Source organism: Onychostruthus taczanowskii, unplaced genomic scaffold (assembly GCF_017590055.1).
Source record: "Onychostruthus taczanowskii isolate IOZ18803 unplaced genomic scaffold, ASM1759005v1 scaffold110, whole genome shotgun sequence".
Taxonomy (NCBI): domain Eukaryota; kingdom Metazoa; phylum Chordata; class Aves; order Passeriformes; family Passeridae; genus Onychostruthus; species Onychostruthus taczanowskii.
This window is the reverse complement of record NW_024497630.1, coordinates 177,851-195,706: the sequence shown is the minus strand read 5'-3', so window position 1 is coordinate 195,706 and position 17,856 is coordinate 177,851. Positions and strand designations below refer to the sequence as shown.

At 51.9% G+C, this 17,856-nt stretch overlaps 1 protein-coding gene across 9 annotated transcripts in view; it reads left to right on the top strand.

Moving 5' to 3' along the window:
- DOT1L (DOT1 like histone lysine methyltransferase) overlaps positions 1-11,217 on the top strand; it is a 76,320-nt gene extending 65,103 nt beyond the window's left edge. For 4 of the 9 annotated variants that reach the window (XM_041423325.1, XM_041423315.1, XM_041423296.1 and 1 more), the window contains 4 exons: positions 70-275; positions 1,490-1,554; positions 2,460-3,419; positions 4,550-7,009. In XM_041423325.1, coding sequence (XP_041279259.1) covers positions 70-275; positions 1,490-1,554; positions 2,460-3,419; positions 4,550-5,112 — 1,794 coding nt within the window. In that variant the 3' untranslated portion in view covers positions 5,113-7,009. Of the gene's footprint in view, positions 1-69; positions 276-1,489; positions 1,555-2,459; positions 7,010-7,601 lie in introns of those variants that run through there. The other 5 variants (XM_041423287.1, XM_041423342.1, XM_041423304.1 and 2 more) reach the window with 5 other exon arrangements.
- The last annotated feature ends 6,639 nt before the right edge of the window (positions 11,218-17,856 follow it).

Here is a 17,856-nt window from a genome sequence, read left to right as displayed (position 1 = left end):
AAAATCCTTAACAAGCTGCTTTTCCAGGGATACTCTCATGTGTAACTGCTTTCTTTCCTTCTCACCCAGGTCAATAACATTAACCAGCCCTTAGAAATAACAGCCATTTCCTCTCCTGAAAACTCCCTGAAGAACTCTCCTGTTCCTTACCAGGACAATGACCAGCCCCCAGTGCTGAAAAAAGAGAAGCCCCTCGTTCAGAGCAACGGTGTCCATTACTCCCCCCTGACATCGGATGACGAGCAGGGCTCTGAGGATGAGCACAATAGCAGCAGGTGAATGCACAGGCACAGTTTCAGGGTAGGGTTTCTCTCAGGGCTGATAACACAGCTCTCAGCAGGAGGGGTGGGTTTAAAGCCTCTTTGTTCTCCTTGCTTGAAGGCCCATCCCATTATCCCAGACCTCTTATGTGGTTGAAGCTGTGAACAGGGAAGGTATTCAGCCAGTAGAATGTGGGAACCTGCTGTTGCTGCTGCTGTGTTTACAAGGCTGGCAGGGTCTGGCCTTGGAGATAACTGCTGGAGAGATGACTGAAAAATGGAGGAGACTGAGGGGAGGCTCCTCGGGGGCTGCAGCTCCTCCCCAGGGGAGGCAGAGAGGCAGGGGCTGAACTTTGCTCTGGGACAGGGACAGGAGGCCAGGAAGGGCTGGAGCTGTGCCAGGGCTTGGCATGGAGCTCAGGGAAAGGTTCTTGCCCCCGAGGGTGCTGGCACTGCCCAGGCTGCCCAGGGAATGGTCCCGGCCCCAAGGCTGCCAGAGCTGCAGGAGCGTTTGGACAGCGCTGCCAGGGGTGCTCAGGGTGGGCTTGTTGGGGTGGCTGTGCAGGGACAGGGGCTGGGCTGATGTGTAAGGACACAGTGACATGTGCCAGCCACCACCCCCACCTCAGCTGCATCTCCTGCGCCCCAATCCTGCTGGCAGCCCCCAGACCAGCCTGTTTGCCCCTCTCCTCCCCTCGATTCAGCAGGAATCAGGAGGGGGCTCAGCCCAGGGATGGCAGGAGCCTGGGAGGGTCCTGGCACAGGGTGCCCAGAGCAGCTGTGGCTGCCCCTGGATCCCTGGCAGTGCCCAAGGCCAGGCTGGACAGGGTTAGGAACACCCTGGGACAGTGGAAGGTGTCCCTGCCATGGCAGGGGTGGCACTGGATAAGCTTTAAGGTCCCTCCCAACCCAAACCATCCTATGGTTCTGAGAGAAATAACCACTATAGTAATGTGTCTCTGCTTCTTGTTTTGAAAGAAAACAAAAAAGTTCTCTGAATGTGCACTAATCCTGTCAAAGAGCAGTAATTCTGTAATAGCTCCTGCCTAAAGTTTGTGGTGGGTTTTTTGGATGTTTATAAATTTCTTTAGTGACACAAAACTGTGGGACTGAATTGGTTTTTTATACTCTCTCATTTGATAAGATCATGAGTAGTATAGATTGTGATGGGAAATGTGCAACAGAAGGTTTGCTACAGGTTTGCTGTAACCTTTCTATTTTCCCACTAGAATTGAGAGGAAAATTGCAACAATATCATTGGAAAGCAAATCTCCACAGAAGACTGTTGAAAATGGTAAGTGTGAATTGTGAAAATGGTAATGGGAATTGTTTGTGGCAATGGCTGAGCCTGGGGATGGGTGAAGCTGACAGTCAGTGGGATGTTTCTCTTTGCTGCTAGACCAAATGTTATTCTTTATCATCATTAAGCCAGATGGCTGCTAATTACAGATTTTGGGTCACTTCTTTCTGTAGTCATAGGTCAACAAAGATCTGACCAGTTTTTTCACTGACTCAGGGTTTGAGGAGGGATCTGTAGTACAGGTATAGGGGGACAAAGCAGATCAGTATTCTCAGACTTTTCCAGAGTGTTAAACTGATTTTCAAGGACTTTTAGATGACTTCACAAGTATTTCTGCCTTTGGTTCAGAAATAGAATTACAGGCTGATTAAAGGTGGGTTTTGAAGGATAAAAAATGTGGGTGCTGTTCAGAGAAGGGTCTGGATCACCAGGAGCAGCTGAGGGAGCTGGGGGAACTCAGCCTGGAGAAAAGAAGGCTCAGGGAGTCCTCACTCTCTACAGCTCCCTGAGAGGAGGGGACAGCCAGGGGGAATCAGGCTCTGCTCCCAGGAAACAAGGGACAAGGCAGGAAGAAATGGCCTCAAGCTGTGCCAGGGGAGGTTTAGATTGGATATTGTGAGAGTTTCTTCACTAAAAGGGTGGTCAGGCATTGGAAGGGGCTGCCCAGGGCAATAGTGGAGTCACCATCCCTGGAGGTGTTCAGAAAATCAATGGATGGGATGCTTGGAGACATGGTTTAGTGATAACCGTGGTGGTGGTGCTGGTTGATGGTTGGATTTTATGATCTTAAAGTCTTTTCCAGCCTTAAGGACTCTGTGATTCTATAAAACCCTGTTCTCACGGGGCAGACTGAGTGAATGCTGTTTACTGACATTTACAAACCTTCCCCCCGCAACCAGGTGGCAGCATATCGGGGAGGAAACAAGCACAAAGCAACGAGAACATGAACAGCAGCAAATGGAAATCGACTTTTTCACCGATATCTGACATCAACCTGACCAAAACCACAGACAGCCCCTTGCAGGCCGTGTCAGCTCTGAGCCAGAACTCCCTGTTTGCCTTCAGGCCTCCCTCCGAGGACGGGCTGCCCATGGACACCAAGGTCCCAGGACACCCCAGGAAGAGCCTGGCAGTGCCCTCGGATGGGCTGAGCCCTGGCACAAACCCCCCCAATGGCTTCAGCTACAACGGGGGCCTGTCCTCCGAGCTGGGCCTGCACGGCTTCATGGACAGCGCTGCTCTTCCACACAAAGCTGGGGATGGCTCGGCTCCCAACTGCTCCCTGGGCTTCCCCTCGCAGCGAGGCAAGGACCTGGGGGTGTCAGACACCAACCTGTTCCTGAACAAGAGGCAGCTGGAAGGTCTGGGCACCAAGGGAGAAGAGCTGAGCCGGCCGGGGGTGAAGGGCAAGGAGCTCAGCGAGCTGAGCGCCCGAGCGGGGGGGGCTGTGGAGAAAAACTCTGTGCAGCACAACGGAAAGGTCGGCAAGGGAAGGGACCGAGATGTGGAGTTTAAAAACGGCCACAACCTTTTCATTTCTGCTGCTGTTTCGTCTGGTGGCCTTCTGAATGGTAAAAGCCTTTCTACTGCTGTTTCCTCAGCAGGGAACCCAGCGCCGTCTGTCCCGACGCACCATCCTTTCCTCAACACTCTGACCACTGGATCGCAGTTCCCCCTCGGCCCCATGGCCTTGCAAGCAAACCTCAACTCGGTGACAAATTCCTCAGTATTGCAGTCCTTATTTAATTCAATGCCAGCTGCTGCCAGTCTGGTCCACGTGTCATCAGCTGCAACCAGACTGACTAACTCTCACACTATGGGGAACTTCTCTCCTGGGGTTACAGGTGGAACAGTTGGAGGTAGGCAGAACTCTTTCTCTGGTATAAGACAGGGCCTAAAGGAAAGTCTGACACTGCCTCTCCAGGGGTGAAACCCTTTCATTTCTACAGGATGCAAAGCAGATCTGTCCCACATAACCAGTCTCCTCTCTCTCTCTTTCTCTCTCTTGGAATTGCTAGGATGATTTCAGTTCCCTACAGTGAAATCTCATGAGCTTTGTCTGCTAGATGAGCTTGTTGTACCACCTTAATGAAACAATACACCCAGACTTTGTGATTGATAATGTTTGCTTGTTCAGATGTTGCTGTGTTGGAACCAACTTAGGTCTGCCTGCAGGTAACAGATTTGACTTGTCCTGCTACCATGTTAAGGATCTCTAACTTGTCAACTTGAGTAAAGGTTGAGTTTAGGCCTTGAATGGATTTAGCATGATCCAGGAGGAGCAGAACATCAGAGGAGCTGGTGTTGGGATTTCTATAGCATTCTGATCTTGAATGGACATGAAGAGCATTTCTTGGCCAGGAAGGGCAATGCCATATGCACCTTGCACTTCTGGGATTCTGCACAGGCTTGGCTTCTGTGCCCACACCGGGGACAAACTGGCAGGACAGAGGATAGGCTGAACCTGCCATTTCTAAGTGTCTAGGGCAGTTTTTCTTACCTGTCCATAATCATTCAGGCACCATGTCGGGAAATCCTAACTCTCACATCTCTCAGCACGTAGATTTGCTGGAATTACACCTCCCCTCTGCTGCCCTGTAAGTGGGGGAGCAGGAGGATGGGGAGGGAAGAGAAGCACTTTGAGTCTTCAGATAAGCAACTCTAAGATCACTTCTAATCTCATCAAAACTCTGCCCGTGTGGTATAGAACTGACAGTTCTTGGGTCTGACCATTTTTCCTCGTGGCATTTAGAGGTTGGCAGTAGGAAAGGTAAGTGGAACCTTTTGTACCTCCTGGCCTGCACCATTATCTCTTCATTGCTTGCTGCCTTCTCACGCTGCACATTTTTGTATGGGGCTGTAACTATTATAATTTTGCTTGTGTTTGTTTGTTTCCTTTTTTTTTTTTCTTTTTTGTTTTGTTTCTCTTGTCACTTGAGACTGTACAAAGCCCATCTGTTGAAGCTGAGTTTTTCTCTCCTGTTTGCAGGTATTTTTAACCATGCGGTGCCTTCTGCCTCCTCTCCTCATCAATTTGGAGCCAGTTTCAGCAGCAGTGCTGTCTCTAGCAGCACCGTGCTAAGCTTAAACCCTCTGCAGGCTGTTGCCAGCACCTCATCCTCATCCTTCCCACCCTCTTCCTCTAATTTAGTAACATCTAGTGAGACTAGACCTGCTCAGCACCTCAACAGAGCTCCAGTGCAATCTGTCTTCCATCCCCCTCCACCCCCTCCTAACGTGTCCTTGCCTCCCCCTCCTCCTTTACTCGCTTCTAACTCCGAGCCTGCTCTCCTGCAGAACCTGCCCTCCATCCCTCCTGGCGAGACGTTCCTGCCCTCCTCCTCCTCTGCTCCTGTCCAGTCTAACTCTTCTTTGTCTCTTAAACTGGCTTCTCTCCAGCACAAACCCTCCCGTCCCTCCTTTACAGTCCATCACCCGCCCCTGCCCCGCGTGCTCCCGCAGCCCAACGCCGCTGGCACGGCCGCTATGTGGGTGACCCTTGGCATGCAGCCTCCTTATGCTTCGCACCTTTCGGGGGTTAAGCCACGATAAAGAGCTTGCTTAGCTAACAGTTCTTGTTTTGTAAGGTAAGGCCAGACACAAAACCAGAGGAGTTTGCGTGCGAGATGCTCACTGACGCTTCTTCCTTTGCAGAGAGAGGTCGGGGCCGGGCTCCGTGAAACAGGAACCTCTGAAACGGGGAAAATGGGCCCTAAAATGGGGGACAGAAACCTCTAAAATGGGGAGAGGAATCTCTAAAATGTGGGGAGCAAATCAGCTGGTGGCAGAGGATGGGAAGTGTTGGTGCTCTCTGTTCTGGGAGTCAGGATTTCTCGACAAGGAGTGCTCACAGGGGTAACTCTGCTCTGGCTCAGGGTTATGTTCAGGCTGAGGTCTCTTCATAGAAAGAGAAAGGATTCTTTCTGGAGGTAGTAACAGGAGGAAATGCCTGTTTTCCATGTGGTTTTATACAGTTTTTGGAAGTGGATGTTGCCCATCCGATCCCCCTCCCCTCTTGCACAGCCTGTTTATCCCAAACCAGTCCTTGTCCGTAGCATTGAGGTGCCCAAAGGTGCCTCTTTGTGACTCTTTGTGACAATGTGGTGGTCAGTAAAAACTGCCAGTCAACAACAGCTGCTCTAAATAGTCATAAAGTTAACAATCTCTAGGTTATAAGCTTCAGCTTTGCTTGGAGAGCAAATTCCCTGGGCCTGCAGTGCAGTCAGTGTCCCCTGCATCACTGGAAACACAAGCACAGGTAGCAGAGAAGGGCTGTGACCCCCTGTCACTTCCCTGTGCTGGACTTGCTGCCAGGGCCAGCAGGAACAGCCCCAGCAGATGTTTTATTTTTGCTCACAAGCCCTGGGAGCACAGGGAATGTGCAGGGGGAAGTGGGCTCCACTCCACAAAGGCTGTAGGAGAGGAGGGTTCTGGAGGCTGTGTGCATTTCTCCTGCAGCAGGTATTTATTGAACTGTCTCTAGAATAAACTGTACCACCACAGAGCTGGGTCCTGTGGTTCATCAAACACTCTGTGGCAATCCTGCTGTACCAACTCGTGCTTGCCAAGTGCATCCAGCGTGTCCAGCCCCAGAGCTGGCTCCGTGCTTTCCTTGTAGGTCTGTGATATTGTTGCTGTCCACTGGTACCAAAACTACAAACGTGGTTGAACACACTTTGCTGCTTATAAAACTCGATTACAACATACCTGAGAGAGCCTCTGTGCATTGTGTGTAGTGTCTTCCTCATCAAATTCCTCCTCAGACACCACAAACCCCTGGTTAGGCTTTTGGGAGGCACGTAAGTATTGCCAGGTCCTTCCCTGCAGGAAAGGGAGGCTGAGGAAGCGCTTTGTGTGCCAGCAGAGAGGAGGGCTTGGAAAACCCCAAACAGAGAAAGGATGGAGATGAAAGAAGATGGGGATGATGGGGAGGGTCAGTTTGGGGTCTGTGTGTGAGGACAGTGTGAGAGTCTCTGTTGGAATTACCTGGATATGAGACCATGATGGACTAGGATCCATCAGGTGTGACTGTCCCTTGTCACTGAAAAATACTGAAAATAGAGGCAAAGCACAGAAGGGACTTGGAAAAGAGTAGCTGGGTGTCAAAGCTGGGTTGTGGAGCACAGGAGCAGAACTGATGGTACCAGAGGTGATTGTGATCCCAAGCCCTGTGACTTGAAGCCAAGGTATTTGAGCAGTGCCCTTGATTTCAGTGCGGACAGAAATGTGTTCAGATGTGCTCAATCCTTGGGGAACCAGGGCTGGAAGCAGGAACTGGGAACTGAAATAATCTGCTTTGCTTCTCTGCACTGGAGCCAGAGCTCTAGGTGCTCACCTGGACAAGAGAAGGCTCCAGGGAGAGCTCAGAGCCCCTTGCAGGGCCTGAAGGGACTCCAGGAGAGCTGCAGAGGAGCTGGGGACAAGGCCTGGAGGGACAGGACCCAGGGAATGGCTGCCACTGGCAGAGGGCAGGGCTGGATGGGATCTTGGGCAGGAATTGTTCCCTGGCAGGGTGGGCAGGCCCTGGCACAGGGTGCCCAGAGCAGCTGTGGCTGCCCCTGGGTCCCTGGCAGTGCCCAAGGCCGGGCTGGACAGGGCTGGGAGCAGCCTGGGATGGTGGGAGGTGTCCCTGCCATGGCAGGGGTGGCACTGGGTGGGCTTTGTGGTCCCTCCCAACCTGAGCCATTCTGGGATTCATAATGTCCTTCCCCCACAATAATAACAAAACTCAAAGCAGATTAACTTCTACTATAAAAAGGTGAAGTACTGAGGGGGAAAATACCTTTTTTACTCTTTTCCCCTCACTTGATTTCAGACCCATAGGACAGAGTTCAACACAGCCACAGCTTGAAAAACTGCAGCTTTTGGAGGGGCCACACGTCCCTTGGAACATCCTTCCTTTCCTCTAATTGGGATTGGGTCAAGATTTGCTTCATCTGAAGAGGTCTTGGAGCAATGTAGGAATGATTGACACATCTAACAACACAGCAGATTTTTGCCTTTTATTTAGATGAGTCTCTTCCTCTCCTCCTGTTGTGCAGGTAACTAGGATTTCTACCTCAACCCAATGTGACCTATGCAAGGACAACGTGGACCAACTTCACTCGGCTTCCACTGAAAGGTGCTCACCTGGCCTGTGCAGGGGTTTCTACTCTTACTACTGGACAAAAAAAAAAAAAAAAAAACATAAAAAAGACCTAAACAACAGAGCATACAATTACTGTGAATCTGACTAAAAAAAAAGGAAAAAAGGAAAAAAAAAAAAAGGCAAAAGAAATGCTTAAAGCTCCAGTTTGTATTGTTGATAGTTTAGATAAAATATTTATCTTTTTTTTAAAGTGAAAACAATTTTGACTTATTTTATTCCACCTAGATTCATAAATACAAGTTATTATTATTAAATTCTCTGAATACTAAAGGACTGGCACACCAGCAGAGATGTAAAAGAGCCTCCTCGGTGCTATTTTGTCCGTCAGAACTGTGCCTCTGGTTTGAATCCTTGGTGCTGATTTTGGGGGTTGACCAATGCCAAACCCAGTTTTTAAAGGTCTGCAGATTATTTATTCCCTTGACTGTGTTCATATCCCAAAATCCTCTTGGTTGGCAGCCGGGGCTGGCAGAGGAAGGAATTCTCCCCCTGGGGTTTGGTTCGGACTGAGCCGGGCGCTTTTTAACTGGGTGGGTTTTAATTGAGTTTGTGACTAACGAGGGCTCTGTGCTCCCCTCTGGAGCAGCCTGGGCAGGCACAGCCCACGCAGGCACAGCTGGAACAGGAGAAATCCAAGTCCTGCCCCATCCAAACTACTTCCCTGGGCCATTTGCAGTTGCTGGTGGTGCTGGGGTCACTGTGAATTTTGGTAGCTGGTCTGGTAACTTGCTTCTTGGGGCTGGCCTTGGTGTTTGAACAGGGTGTGTGCTGGCTGGTGCTGGTGCAGCCCTTTCCCCAGCTTTGGGAAGACTGAACGTTGTGTTTCTGTCCTGCTGCAGGCTGCAGAGTTTGCTCAGCTCGTTGTTCTTTCCTTCCAAGCACGACGTGTTTCTTGGTAGGGTTTTAATACTTGACTCCGACCCGGCTTGGCCGTGTACATGGATTAACAAGGTGCATTTTGCTTTTGTGTTCCTTTGCTTTTGAGTAGGTTCTTGAATGGTAGTTCACAAAAACACCCTGACCTGGCTGCCTGTGCTGTCACTGTCCCCCTGGGGCAGGCACTTGCGTCGTGACTCGGTGTCGTGTGTGCAGGAAGGGCTGATTTTATAGAGCTGAAAACTTCTGAGTTTCCTATGCTTTATTTCCTTTGTTTTTAGTTTGTACAATGCACAATTAACCTGTAAAAACTTATTTATTCAAGTGCACAAAGTGAGGAGGAGAAGGAGGATCCATTTAAGTAGAAATCAGGCTGGTCTGAGTTCAGGCTGGGCCAAGCACCAATAAAGAAAACTACAGTAGAAAGGGGATTGCAACAGCAAAATGACTGGAAAAAAAATCACATTCAGGCTTTGGAAAACAGGTGCTCATAGGGGCAGCACTGTCTTTAAAGCCCTTCTAGTGCTCCCTGGTGAGTCTCCCACTGCAGCAGGAGCTCCATGGAGCCCCCCAGGGTCACAAAGAGCTGCTCTGGGTTTGGGGTCAGTGAGGTCCCTGTGCCCCCCTGGGCTCTCCTGCTGCCTGGATCCAGCAGGGTTGGGAGTGTTTGGGAAGGCTCAGGGCCTGCAGCAGCTCCCACCCTCTGCAGGGCTCAGCTCTGTGCCTCAGCCTGGGCAGTCTTGGGGAGGTTTAGGACCAAGTGCAGTTGTCCTGTGGATTCCTGGCTGTGTCTTCCGTGGCAGCCTCTGGGCTCTGGCTTTGCCTCCTTATCCACTGGGAGGGGACTGAAAGCCCTGGGAGTTGGGGGCATTTTGGACTGGTTTCTGCTTTGTGTGTCCTGCTGAGGGACTGGCAGCACGAGGAGAACCTGGGAAAGGGCAGGAATGCTCAGGGTGAGAGGAACATCCAGTAGCTTCTCGTAGGAGCCAAACACAGTGTATGTCCTGGAATCCAGGAGCACAGTAACCCAGATGTTCTGCAGCTGGGAGTTGGGCAGCTCCAGCTTCTCCCCAGCACACAGCAGAGTGCTGGGGCCTCTGGAGACTGTAAATGAGTGATTGCTGGAGGGGCAGCAGCCTTAATTAATTCCTAATTACCTCTCACCCATCATTTATATCTCTGGTGAAAGAGAGAGAGGAGGAAATACAAGTAGAAGCTTTTCGTCCCCTGGTTTGATCAGACCCTTTCCTGCAGAGGGACCAGGATATGGTGCCCCTTGGAGCTCTTGTGCCTCCCTTCACCTCCAGCCATGGAGATCCAGGAAGAAAACTCAGCTGCCATCCCTGTGCTGGTTTGGGTGGTGCCCGAGGCACTCCCAGGATTCCTGCTGGAGAAGGAGCCAACCCACAGATCCCATGGAACCCTCTGGGCACTGCTCCACGCCTGGGTCACCTGTGTCACCCCCCTGCTGGCACCTGACCCTCCCTGGATGGAGGAGGGACAGATCCTTGTGGCAATGATGTGCTCTGCATCCAGCAGCTCTGGGGAGCCAGCTGAGCTGTCAGAGAGGTCAGGGTGGCCTGGCCACTGTCATCCCACAGCTCAACTCTCTGGTCTGAAAGATCTTTTCCAACCTGCACAATTCTGTGATTCCAGGACCCTTTGGAGAAAAGGCCTTGGGTGAGGAGTTTGTCCCCTGCTCTTTGCTGGGTGCTGTGGAAAAGCAAAGCCTGTCTGTCCCTCAGTGTCACCTTTGGTGGCCAGCCAGTGTCCAAGGCAGGGCTGGCTCAGGAGCAGCCTCAGGAATGGGCAGCACAACCCCTGGAGCTCAGCACTCACCTGTGACTGAGCCACTGCCATCCCCCAGGATTTTTGAGTCTGTGACTCTCCAGATGTGATCCAGGAAGGCCCAAGAGAACCAGACCCAGGAGAGAATCTTTGGGATTCCTGGGAAGGGATCCAGTCAGCCTGAGCATCAGCCTTGCCCTGCCTGTGCACCGCTGCCTGCTGGCATCCCAGTGCCTGCTGTTCCCACCCTGGTGGGACCTGGAGCTGCTCCAGCCTTGCTGGTGTCTTCCCCCAGCCCAGGCCCTGCACTGCTGCTGCTCCTGGTCGTGGTTCCAGATTGTGCTTCCAGAGGGGCCTGCTCAGCACTGAGGTGGAAGCCAAGGGGACAGTTTGGGGCTGGTGCCTCGGCACTGGCTGAGCTGGGAGATGTTTTTGCCAAGAGATTCCTGGTTTTGTCTTCCCTCTCCCCTGACCTTTTATTGCTTTGCCATGATGTGGGGCAAGCTCAGCTTAAAATCGTGGACTCACAGAACATCCTGAGTTGGAAGGGACCTGGAGGCTCATCAAGTCCAGCTCCTGGCCAGTCTCCTGCTGCTCTGTCTGCACACTGGGAAGAGCTCTCACCTGGCTGGAGGCAGACCTTGGAGCTGCTGGGATCTGATCCATATGGCCACAGCTGTGACCCCACTGCTGGAGCACTGAGCCAGGAGCTGAAACCTGTTTGCAATAATTGAAGATCCTCTGGAGCAATCAAAACCAAACAGTTCCAAAACAGAGAATTTCTCCTGCTGGTGCTGGGTCCAGTCCTTCTGGGGCTGTCACACAATTCCCCCTCCTCCACACCCCTGCTGCCAGCAAAGGACTCGCCAGGAAGCAAAAACACATCTTGGAGCAAGTCTGCTGCCAAAAAAATGGAACTTCCTGAGTGCTGTGCTGAGGAAAACCTGTCCCTGCTGCTGAATGTCAGCCTTGAGGAACAAGGCTTGCGTGGGCTCTTCCTTTCTTGGGCATTTGCCACCTTTGGCTCACCAGGCCCAGTCCCCTGGGACCCACGGTGCTGGGAGGACTCCAAAGGCACTGGACCTAAATTTGGGATTTGTTGCAGATGAGTAATTCAGCAGCAATTCTTCTTCCATCAGCCAGGGGTGTGGAGACACCCAGCAGTTGGATTGCTGAGGGAGAGAGTGGGAAGGCACTGCTGAGGATGCAGAGGCTGGATCCGAGCTGGTGCAGGGGATAATGGGGGCTGGAGGTGTCCCTCCATCCCCTCTAGGCTTGGTACAAACGAGGCTGTTCCCTGCAGGAAGGTGTGGATCAGTCTGGGAGCATCTTCACCTCCCTTCAGCTGTGGATGCAGTGGGAGAGAGGAGGAAAGCAGCTTTTTGGGGAAGCAGCAGGGAGTGCAGCACATCCTCACTGTCCTGCCATTCTGGGACTGAGCTCATCTCCAGCTCCTTCTGATCACCAGGAATTTGTGTCTCCTCGACCACACAGACCAGAAATTCTTGTGCTTCCATCTCTTTATCTTCCTTCCTGTTGGGGCAGCACTTCACCTTCCATGCAGGCTTTGTGCTCCCTCTGCTCGTGGCTGGGGTTGGGCTCTGGCTCAGCCTGGCATGGGAAGTGGGATTCCCCCTCACTCCTGGGATCAAGCTGAGCTTGGAGGGTCTGGGATCACACCCACAGTCCCTGAGGTCCTGCAGGCAGGAAGGTGACATCACTTGGTAATGAATGAATTTACTCATCTCTTTTTGAATCCAGAGATTCCAAATCCCCAGGACTTGACACTCCTTAGTGTGAAACTCACCCAGCTCTGGGTCGCACTCAGTTCAGCTGAGTCACTTCTTTGTTTAGTCAAATTTAATCCTTGAGGAAGTCACTTGAACAATTTCAATCTGGGAGTGGAGAGGTTTCCAGTCTGATCAGCTCTTCCATCCCACCTGGAAACATGTCCAGCTGCAGCATTGCTCCAGGGCTGCCTGGGGCTGTGTCCCTGCCCTCACCCCTGGGGACAGGTTTCCTTCTGAGACGTGTGCTGGGGTCACTTCTTCAGCCTTCTTTGGGGTTGGACCTTTAAAGGTGCTTTCCAATCTTCCCAAACTGTTCTGATTCTGTACAGACACATCTGGGAGGAGGTGGGTGAGAGCCAGCCCTGCCTCACCTGCTGCTCCTGCACCTTCACCCCAGCTCTGGGGTACAACAGCTCAGGTGCTCCCCACCACAGGGAATTTGCTGCCTGTGCTCATTGTTTCCATCTCAGCCCAGCCTTCCCTTGGAAGGACCTGGATCTTTGTGTTCTGCTGGGCTGCCCCTTCCAGGCCTTTTCTTTTGGCCATGGGCAGGCAGCCTGGGGTTTGGTTCTTGCTGGGATTGTGTGTTCAGAAAGCAGAATCTGCTACCAGTGGATATTTTTCCACTTGTAAGAGAGTCCAGGCAGAGGAGAGGCCGAGGGGTGGTGGCAGGGCCAGTCCCAGCAGTGCAGAGCTGCTGGGGACACCCAGCCCTGGCTCAGGGAGGGGACAGTCAGTGCTTCCGGCCCCTCTGAGTCCCTTCAGGGCCCACCTTGGCACTGGGGATCTGTGCCAGCTGTGCCAGCTGTGCCCTCGGGATGCTCTGGCTCCCCTGCCCTGCTCCGGGTCCTGCTGGTTGCTGGCAGAGGAGACTCCCGGTGCTGGGGATTCCCCTCCTGCTCGGCCTTCCCTGGGCCCTTCCTTCCCTCCCCAGCCCGGCCCGGGCTCACTGTCCCCAGGGAGCTGCTCCTGGAGCTGCCACTCCCCAGGGTCCCGGGTTCCTCCTGTCGCTGTCACCTCCTGTGTGACCCCTTTGATCTCGGTGCTGGAATTCCCCCTCTGCCCCAGGGCAGGGAAACCTGAGGGGTCTCTGTTTTGTCCTGGATAACTCCACCCTGGAATGATCCCAGCTCCCCGGGGTGGCTGTTGTGGAAAATTCTGCTTTTCTTGTTTTGCCTGAGCCAAAAGCACAGAGAGGATTAAGGGCTGGGAGCAGGGGAGGGCCTTGGACAGGGCTGTGAACCCAAAATGCTTTTGGGGAGCAGAAACTACACAGTGTTTTTGTGAACTATCTTTGCAGCACTGAGGAAAAATCACAGGAATTGGAGTTTTGGGAGTAGAGATGTGCAGTCAGTGTATGAATATTTGAAGTCTTACTGGTTTTAAAGGTATTTTTTGATTTTTTTTTTTTGCTTCATTTCCATTTTCCGCTCCATTTGCGGATCAGGTTTTCACTAAAAGCTGTTTCAAAATGTTGTTGTGCCATATTTTATTTATCCTTATACATTATAAATATATAAATATATATTTAGACTGAATATTGCATTGAAAGATGCTTTTATTGGGAACTTCAGGGTTTAAACCCGAGACAAAAAAAAAAAAAAAATTGGGAAAAAAATTCTCCAGTACTTTTACTGTTTGGGACCTTCTTCCTGAAGAGGTTCCTTGAGTTCTTTATGGTGTAAAAACAAAATTACATCCAAATATTCCAAGTTTAACAATGCTAACCCTGAAGTTCTCAGGTTTGTGATCCTTTGGTTTTCTCGAGGTACATCTGGTTGCTTTTCTGGTGCAGTCAAATAATTTTTTAAAAGGTTTTGTCTCTGGAGTTATTGAGGAAAAGGTGGAATGGGTTGATCCATCCTGCTTGGCTTTTTTAACCTATTAATCTTTGAAGTGATCGATTTCCAATTAAAACCCAACTTTTTAGGTCTCTGTTCTACTTAAACTTTTTAGGAGTGAGAGCCTGCCCTCGCTGAGTGGGACTTGGATGGGGAAAGCAGTAGATGATGAGGTTGCTGTTGCTCAGGAATTGATTAGTAAACTTTTAACTACTAATAAAAATCCATTTTTCAATGGATTTTTAGAAAAACCCATTTTCTTAGGACAGTGATATGGGATGTTTCCTAGTGAATAGGAATTAGTTTATATAGTTTAGCCTATTAAACTGAATTATTTAAAATTCAAACTTCCCCTAATTTATCTCTTTTTTTTTTTTTGGTTTTTTTTTGTTTGGTTTTTTTTTGGTTTTTTTTTTTTTTTTTACATACTGGTAAGTTGTTCTGTCATTCCTTTCATTCCTGCCTAGCAGTAGTGTGAATTCTGGTGTGTATATATGTATGTATAATATATATATTTCCACCCGGCCTTTCTAATTCTCCACAATGTAAGAGTTAGTTTTTGCTCCCCTCCCTCCACTTAATTTCTTGTGTCTCCCTTGATTTGTAATTGAAACGATGCTTTGAAGTTTTGTCTTTATATTAAAGTGTCTGTATTTTAATACACCGAGCTCGTGTGGCCTTTCACTGCCTCAGCAGAATCAGGAGGGAAATGGGATTTGGGGTTTTGTGGGGCACAGGGGGACCCCTGAACCAGGCAGCACCTTCAGCTCTGGGGTCTGGGGATCATTTGGGGGTTTGGGGATCCTGTGCTGGGCACTGGGGAGGGACAGCAGGGCCTGGGGACAGCTCTGCGCCCATCAAGGGACACTGGGGGGCTGGGGGTGTCCAGGGAAGGGAATGGAGCTGGGGAAGGGTCTGGAGCTCCAGGAGGGGCTGAGGGAGCTGGAAAGGGGCTCTGCCTGGAGAAAAGGAGGCTCAGGGGGGCCCTTGTGGCTCTGCACTACTCCTGACAGGAGGGGACAGCCTGGGGGGGTCGGGCTCTGCTCCAGGGAACAGGGACAGGAGGAGAGGGAACGGCCTCAGGCTGGGCCAGGGAAGGTTTAGATTGGAAGTTGGGAAAATTTCCTCACTGAAAGGTTTGGGAAGTGTTGGAAAGGGCTGCCCAGGGCACTGCTGGAGTCACCAGCCTCAGGAGCACAGGAACAAAGTGTGGATGTGGCACTTGGGACACAGGACAGTGGTGGCCGTGGCAGTGCTGGGTCAGGGCTGGACTCAATTTTTTAGAGGTCTTTTCCAACCTAAACATTTCCATGATTCCCAACCCATCCAAGCTCTGTTCCCTTTTAGCCAGCAGGCAGCCAGGGATGTGTTTAAACCTCGGAGCTGGAGGCCACAAACACTTCCTGAGCCAATTCCCTGTAGGATTCAAAACAAGACACAGCCCCAGCCTCACCCAGAGCCCCCAGCCCTGGCTCTGCTGGGCCCCAGCCTGACCCAGCTCCTCTTCCTACACAGGTTTGTCAGCTGCCCCTGGCCTGGCCCCAGTACCAGTTGGATTAGCTGACCTCTAAAGGCTCCTTCCAACCCAGAATATTCTCTGATCGTCTGAAAAAGCCTCTCCACAGCCCCTGGTGGAGCCACCCCCCGCTGGGTCCTGAGCAGGAACCACACCTGGTGCCCCTGGGCAGGCCCTGAGCTGGCTCCAGCCACCCCTCCCGGGCAGGTTTTGGTGTTGTAGAACAGTTCTGACCATCACAAAGATTAAAACAGGATTTATTGGGAATGTTCACTGTACAACACAGAAATGGCTCTCAGGGAGCCTGGAGCTGGCTCTCGCTGAAACACAACAAGCAAAGTCATCAGAATGTGAAAAATGCAACTGTCTGTAAATCAGCAGCAGATGATGCAGATTTCCAAGTTCTACAAAGTACCACCCTCCCTCCCTCTCCCACCCCGTGTCCCAGCCCTGCCCTACAATGGATCTGAGTCCCTGGGCCTGGCCTGGCCCCGGCAACTCTTCACAGCTTTTGTTGTACATTCAGTTAGGAAATGTCATTGGTGATGAACATTCAATTCAGTGTTGGGCTTTGCTCTTGCTCACCCAGCTGTCCCCTGGAACAGCAAATCAAACACCCATTTTCTGCACAGTGACACTGAGGGTGGCAGCTCCACCTGGGGAAAGGTGTCCAGTGAGGAGGCCACCGAGTCCTGCAAGGCACAGGTGACACATTTGCTACAGTGGTGGCAGGCCCAGCTGAGAACTCAGCTCTGCTTTGTAAAAATGCAGGCTGGGCAGGATTAAAATGCCCTTTGGAGTCATCCAAGGATACTGATTCCCTAAAACACAGCTCCTGGGTGTTCCTGCTCTTAATCCCTCGCTGCTGCTTCCCCTGGAGCTGCCATCTGTCTGCAACCCAGCCTGGATTCTGCTCCCTCCCTGCTGCCCTCAGCTGAACCCCCAGGGCAGCTGCCCTTCAGCTCATTTTGGTAATTTCTGGAGCAAGCACCTGGAATGATTCAAGGGAAAGGGAGCATCTGGGGAGGGAAAAGGGAAAAATCTCAGCTTTGAGATCAAAACTAAAGCATCAGTGACGGGTGTCACTCCTGGTACTCAGCTGCATGAGGTAAAGAGGGAACACCAGCAGACCAAAGGCTGCAGTGTGGGTTCTGGTTTGGATGTTAATTCCCAACCAAGGAGGAAAAGACACCAAAATTCCCTTCAAACCCAGCTCAGAGGCTGCTCCACTCCCTCCCTGGGCTGGGCAGCTGGAGGGGAACAACGCCCAGGGCTGCAGCTCCCAAAGGCCAGGCCAAGCCCCAGCCCTGTTCCTGCTGCCAGCAGCCTCTGACAGTGACTCCTGGGACCTTCCCAGAGGCCTTTCCTGGGAGTTTTCCTGGGCTGGTTCCAGGGAAGCTGCTCTGGCAGTCAAGAATCTGGGTGTACTGCAGACTTGGGTGTGGGGAGTGTCCTCCATCCTTCATGTCTGGGCAGTTTTCCTTGGTGCAGCCAGAGCCAGGGCTGATCCTATGGGGATGTTGTTCCTAATCCTTATCTCTTCCCTGCAGGAGCTCCAGGACAGGCAACCCTGGTTCCCTGGCAGCTCACTGTGACCTTGGCACAGTTTTTTGGTCTGTCCCTTTGGACAAAGGGGACACACAGAAGGGAGAAAAGCTGCAGCAGTGGCTCAGGGAATGAAGGGTTAATGCCTGGCTGTGCGGGTGCATGTCCTGCAGCTCCATCCTCCAGCCAAAGGGAGCAGCTCCTGCCTTTGCCAGCTTCTCCATCTGCCTCCTCCCTGGGAAGCTGGATCACTGCAGAGCTCTGCAGCCAGGCAGGATCACACAGGGATCTCTCCCTGCCTTTGTTCCCTCGTGCTCTGCAGCTTTGTTCTTTTGGATGGGCTTATCCAGCCCCCAGGAATTGCAGCACCTGCCATGGGGAGGGAAAAGAGGACCCCAAGAGGTCGTGGCTGCACAGGGCTGCAGATGCTCCTCTCCATCAGCTGGAGCTGTGGCTGAGCTGGAGGAACTCCCACTCCTCCCTGGAGGGCAGGAGGGGGTTTATTTGGAGCTCAGAAATGCATCAGTCACATCCTCTTACAGCCAGGAATGAGCCCTGGGCTGGCTCCTGGGAGACTGCAGGAGGATCCTGAGCAGAAGGGTGGAGCTGGCCCGGGTGGCCCCAGCACAGCCTGGAGGAGAGCAGGTGCTGGGAGCTCTGTCAGCCCCTGCCTCTGCCCACCCCAGGGCTGGGGGCTCTGCTCCCACTGCAGCACCCACGGAGCAGCTCAGCCCCCCAGCTGGGGCACTGGGAATGTGCAATGAATTCCTTAAAAAAAAAAGTACAAAACGA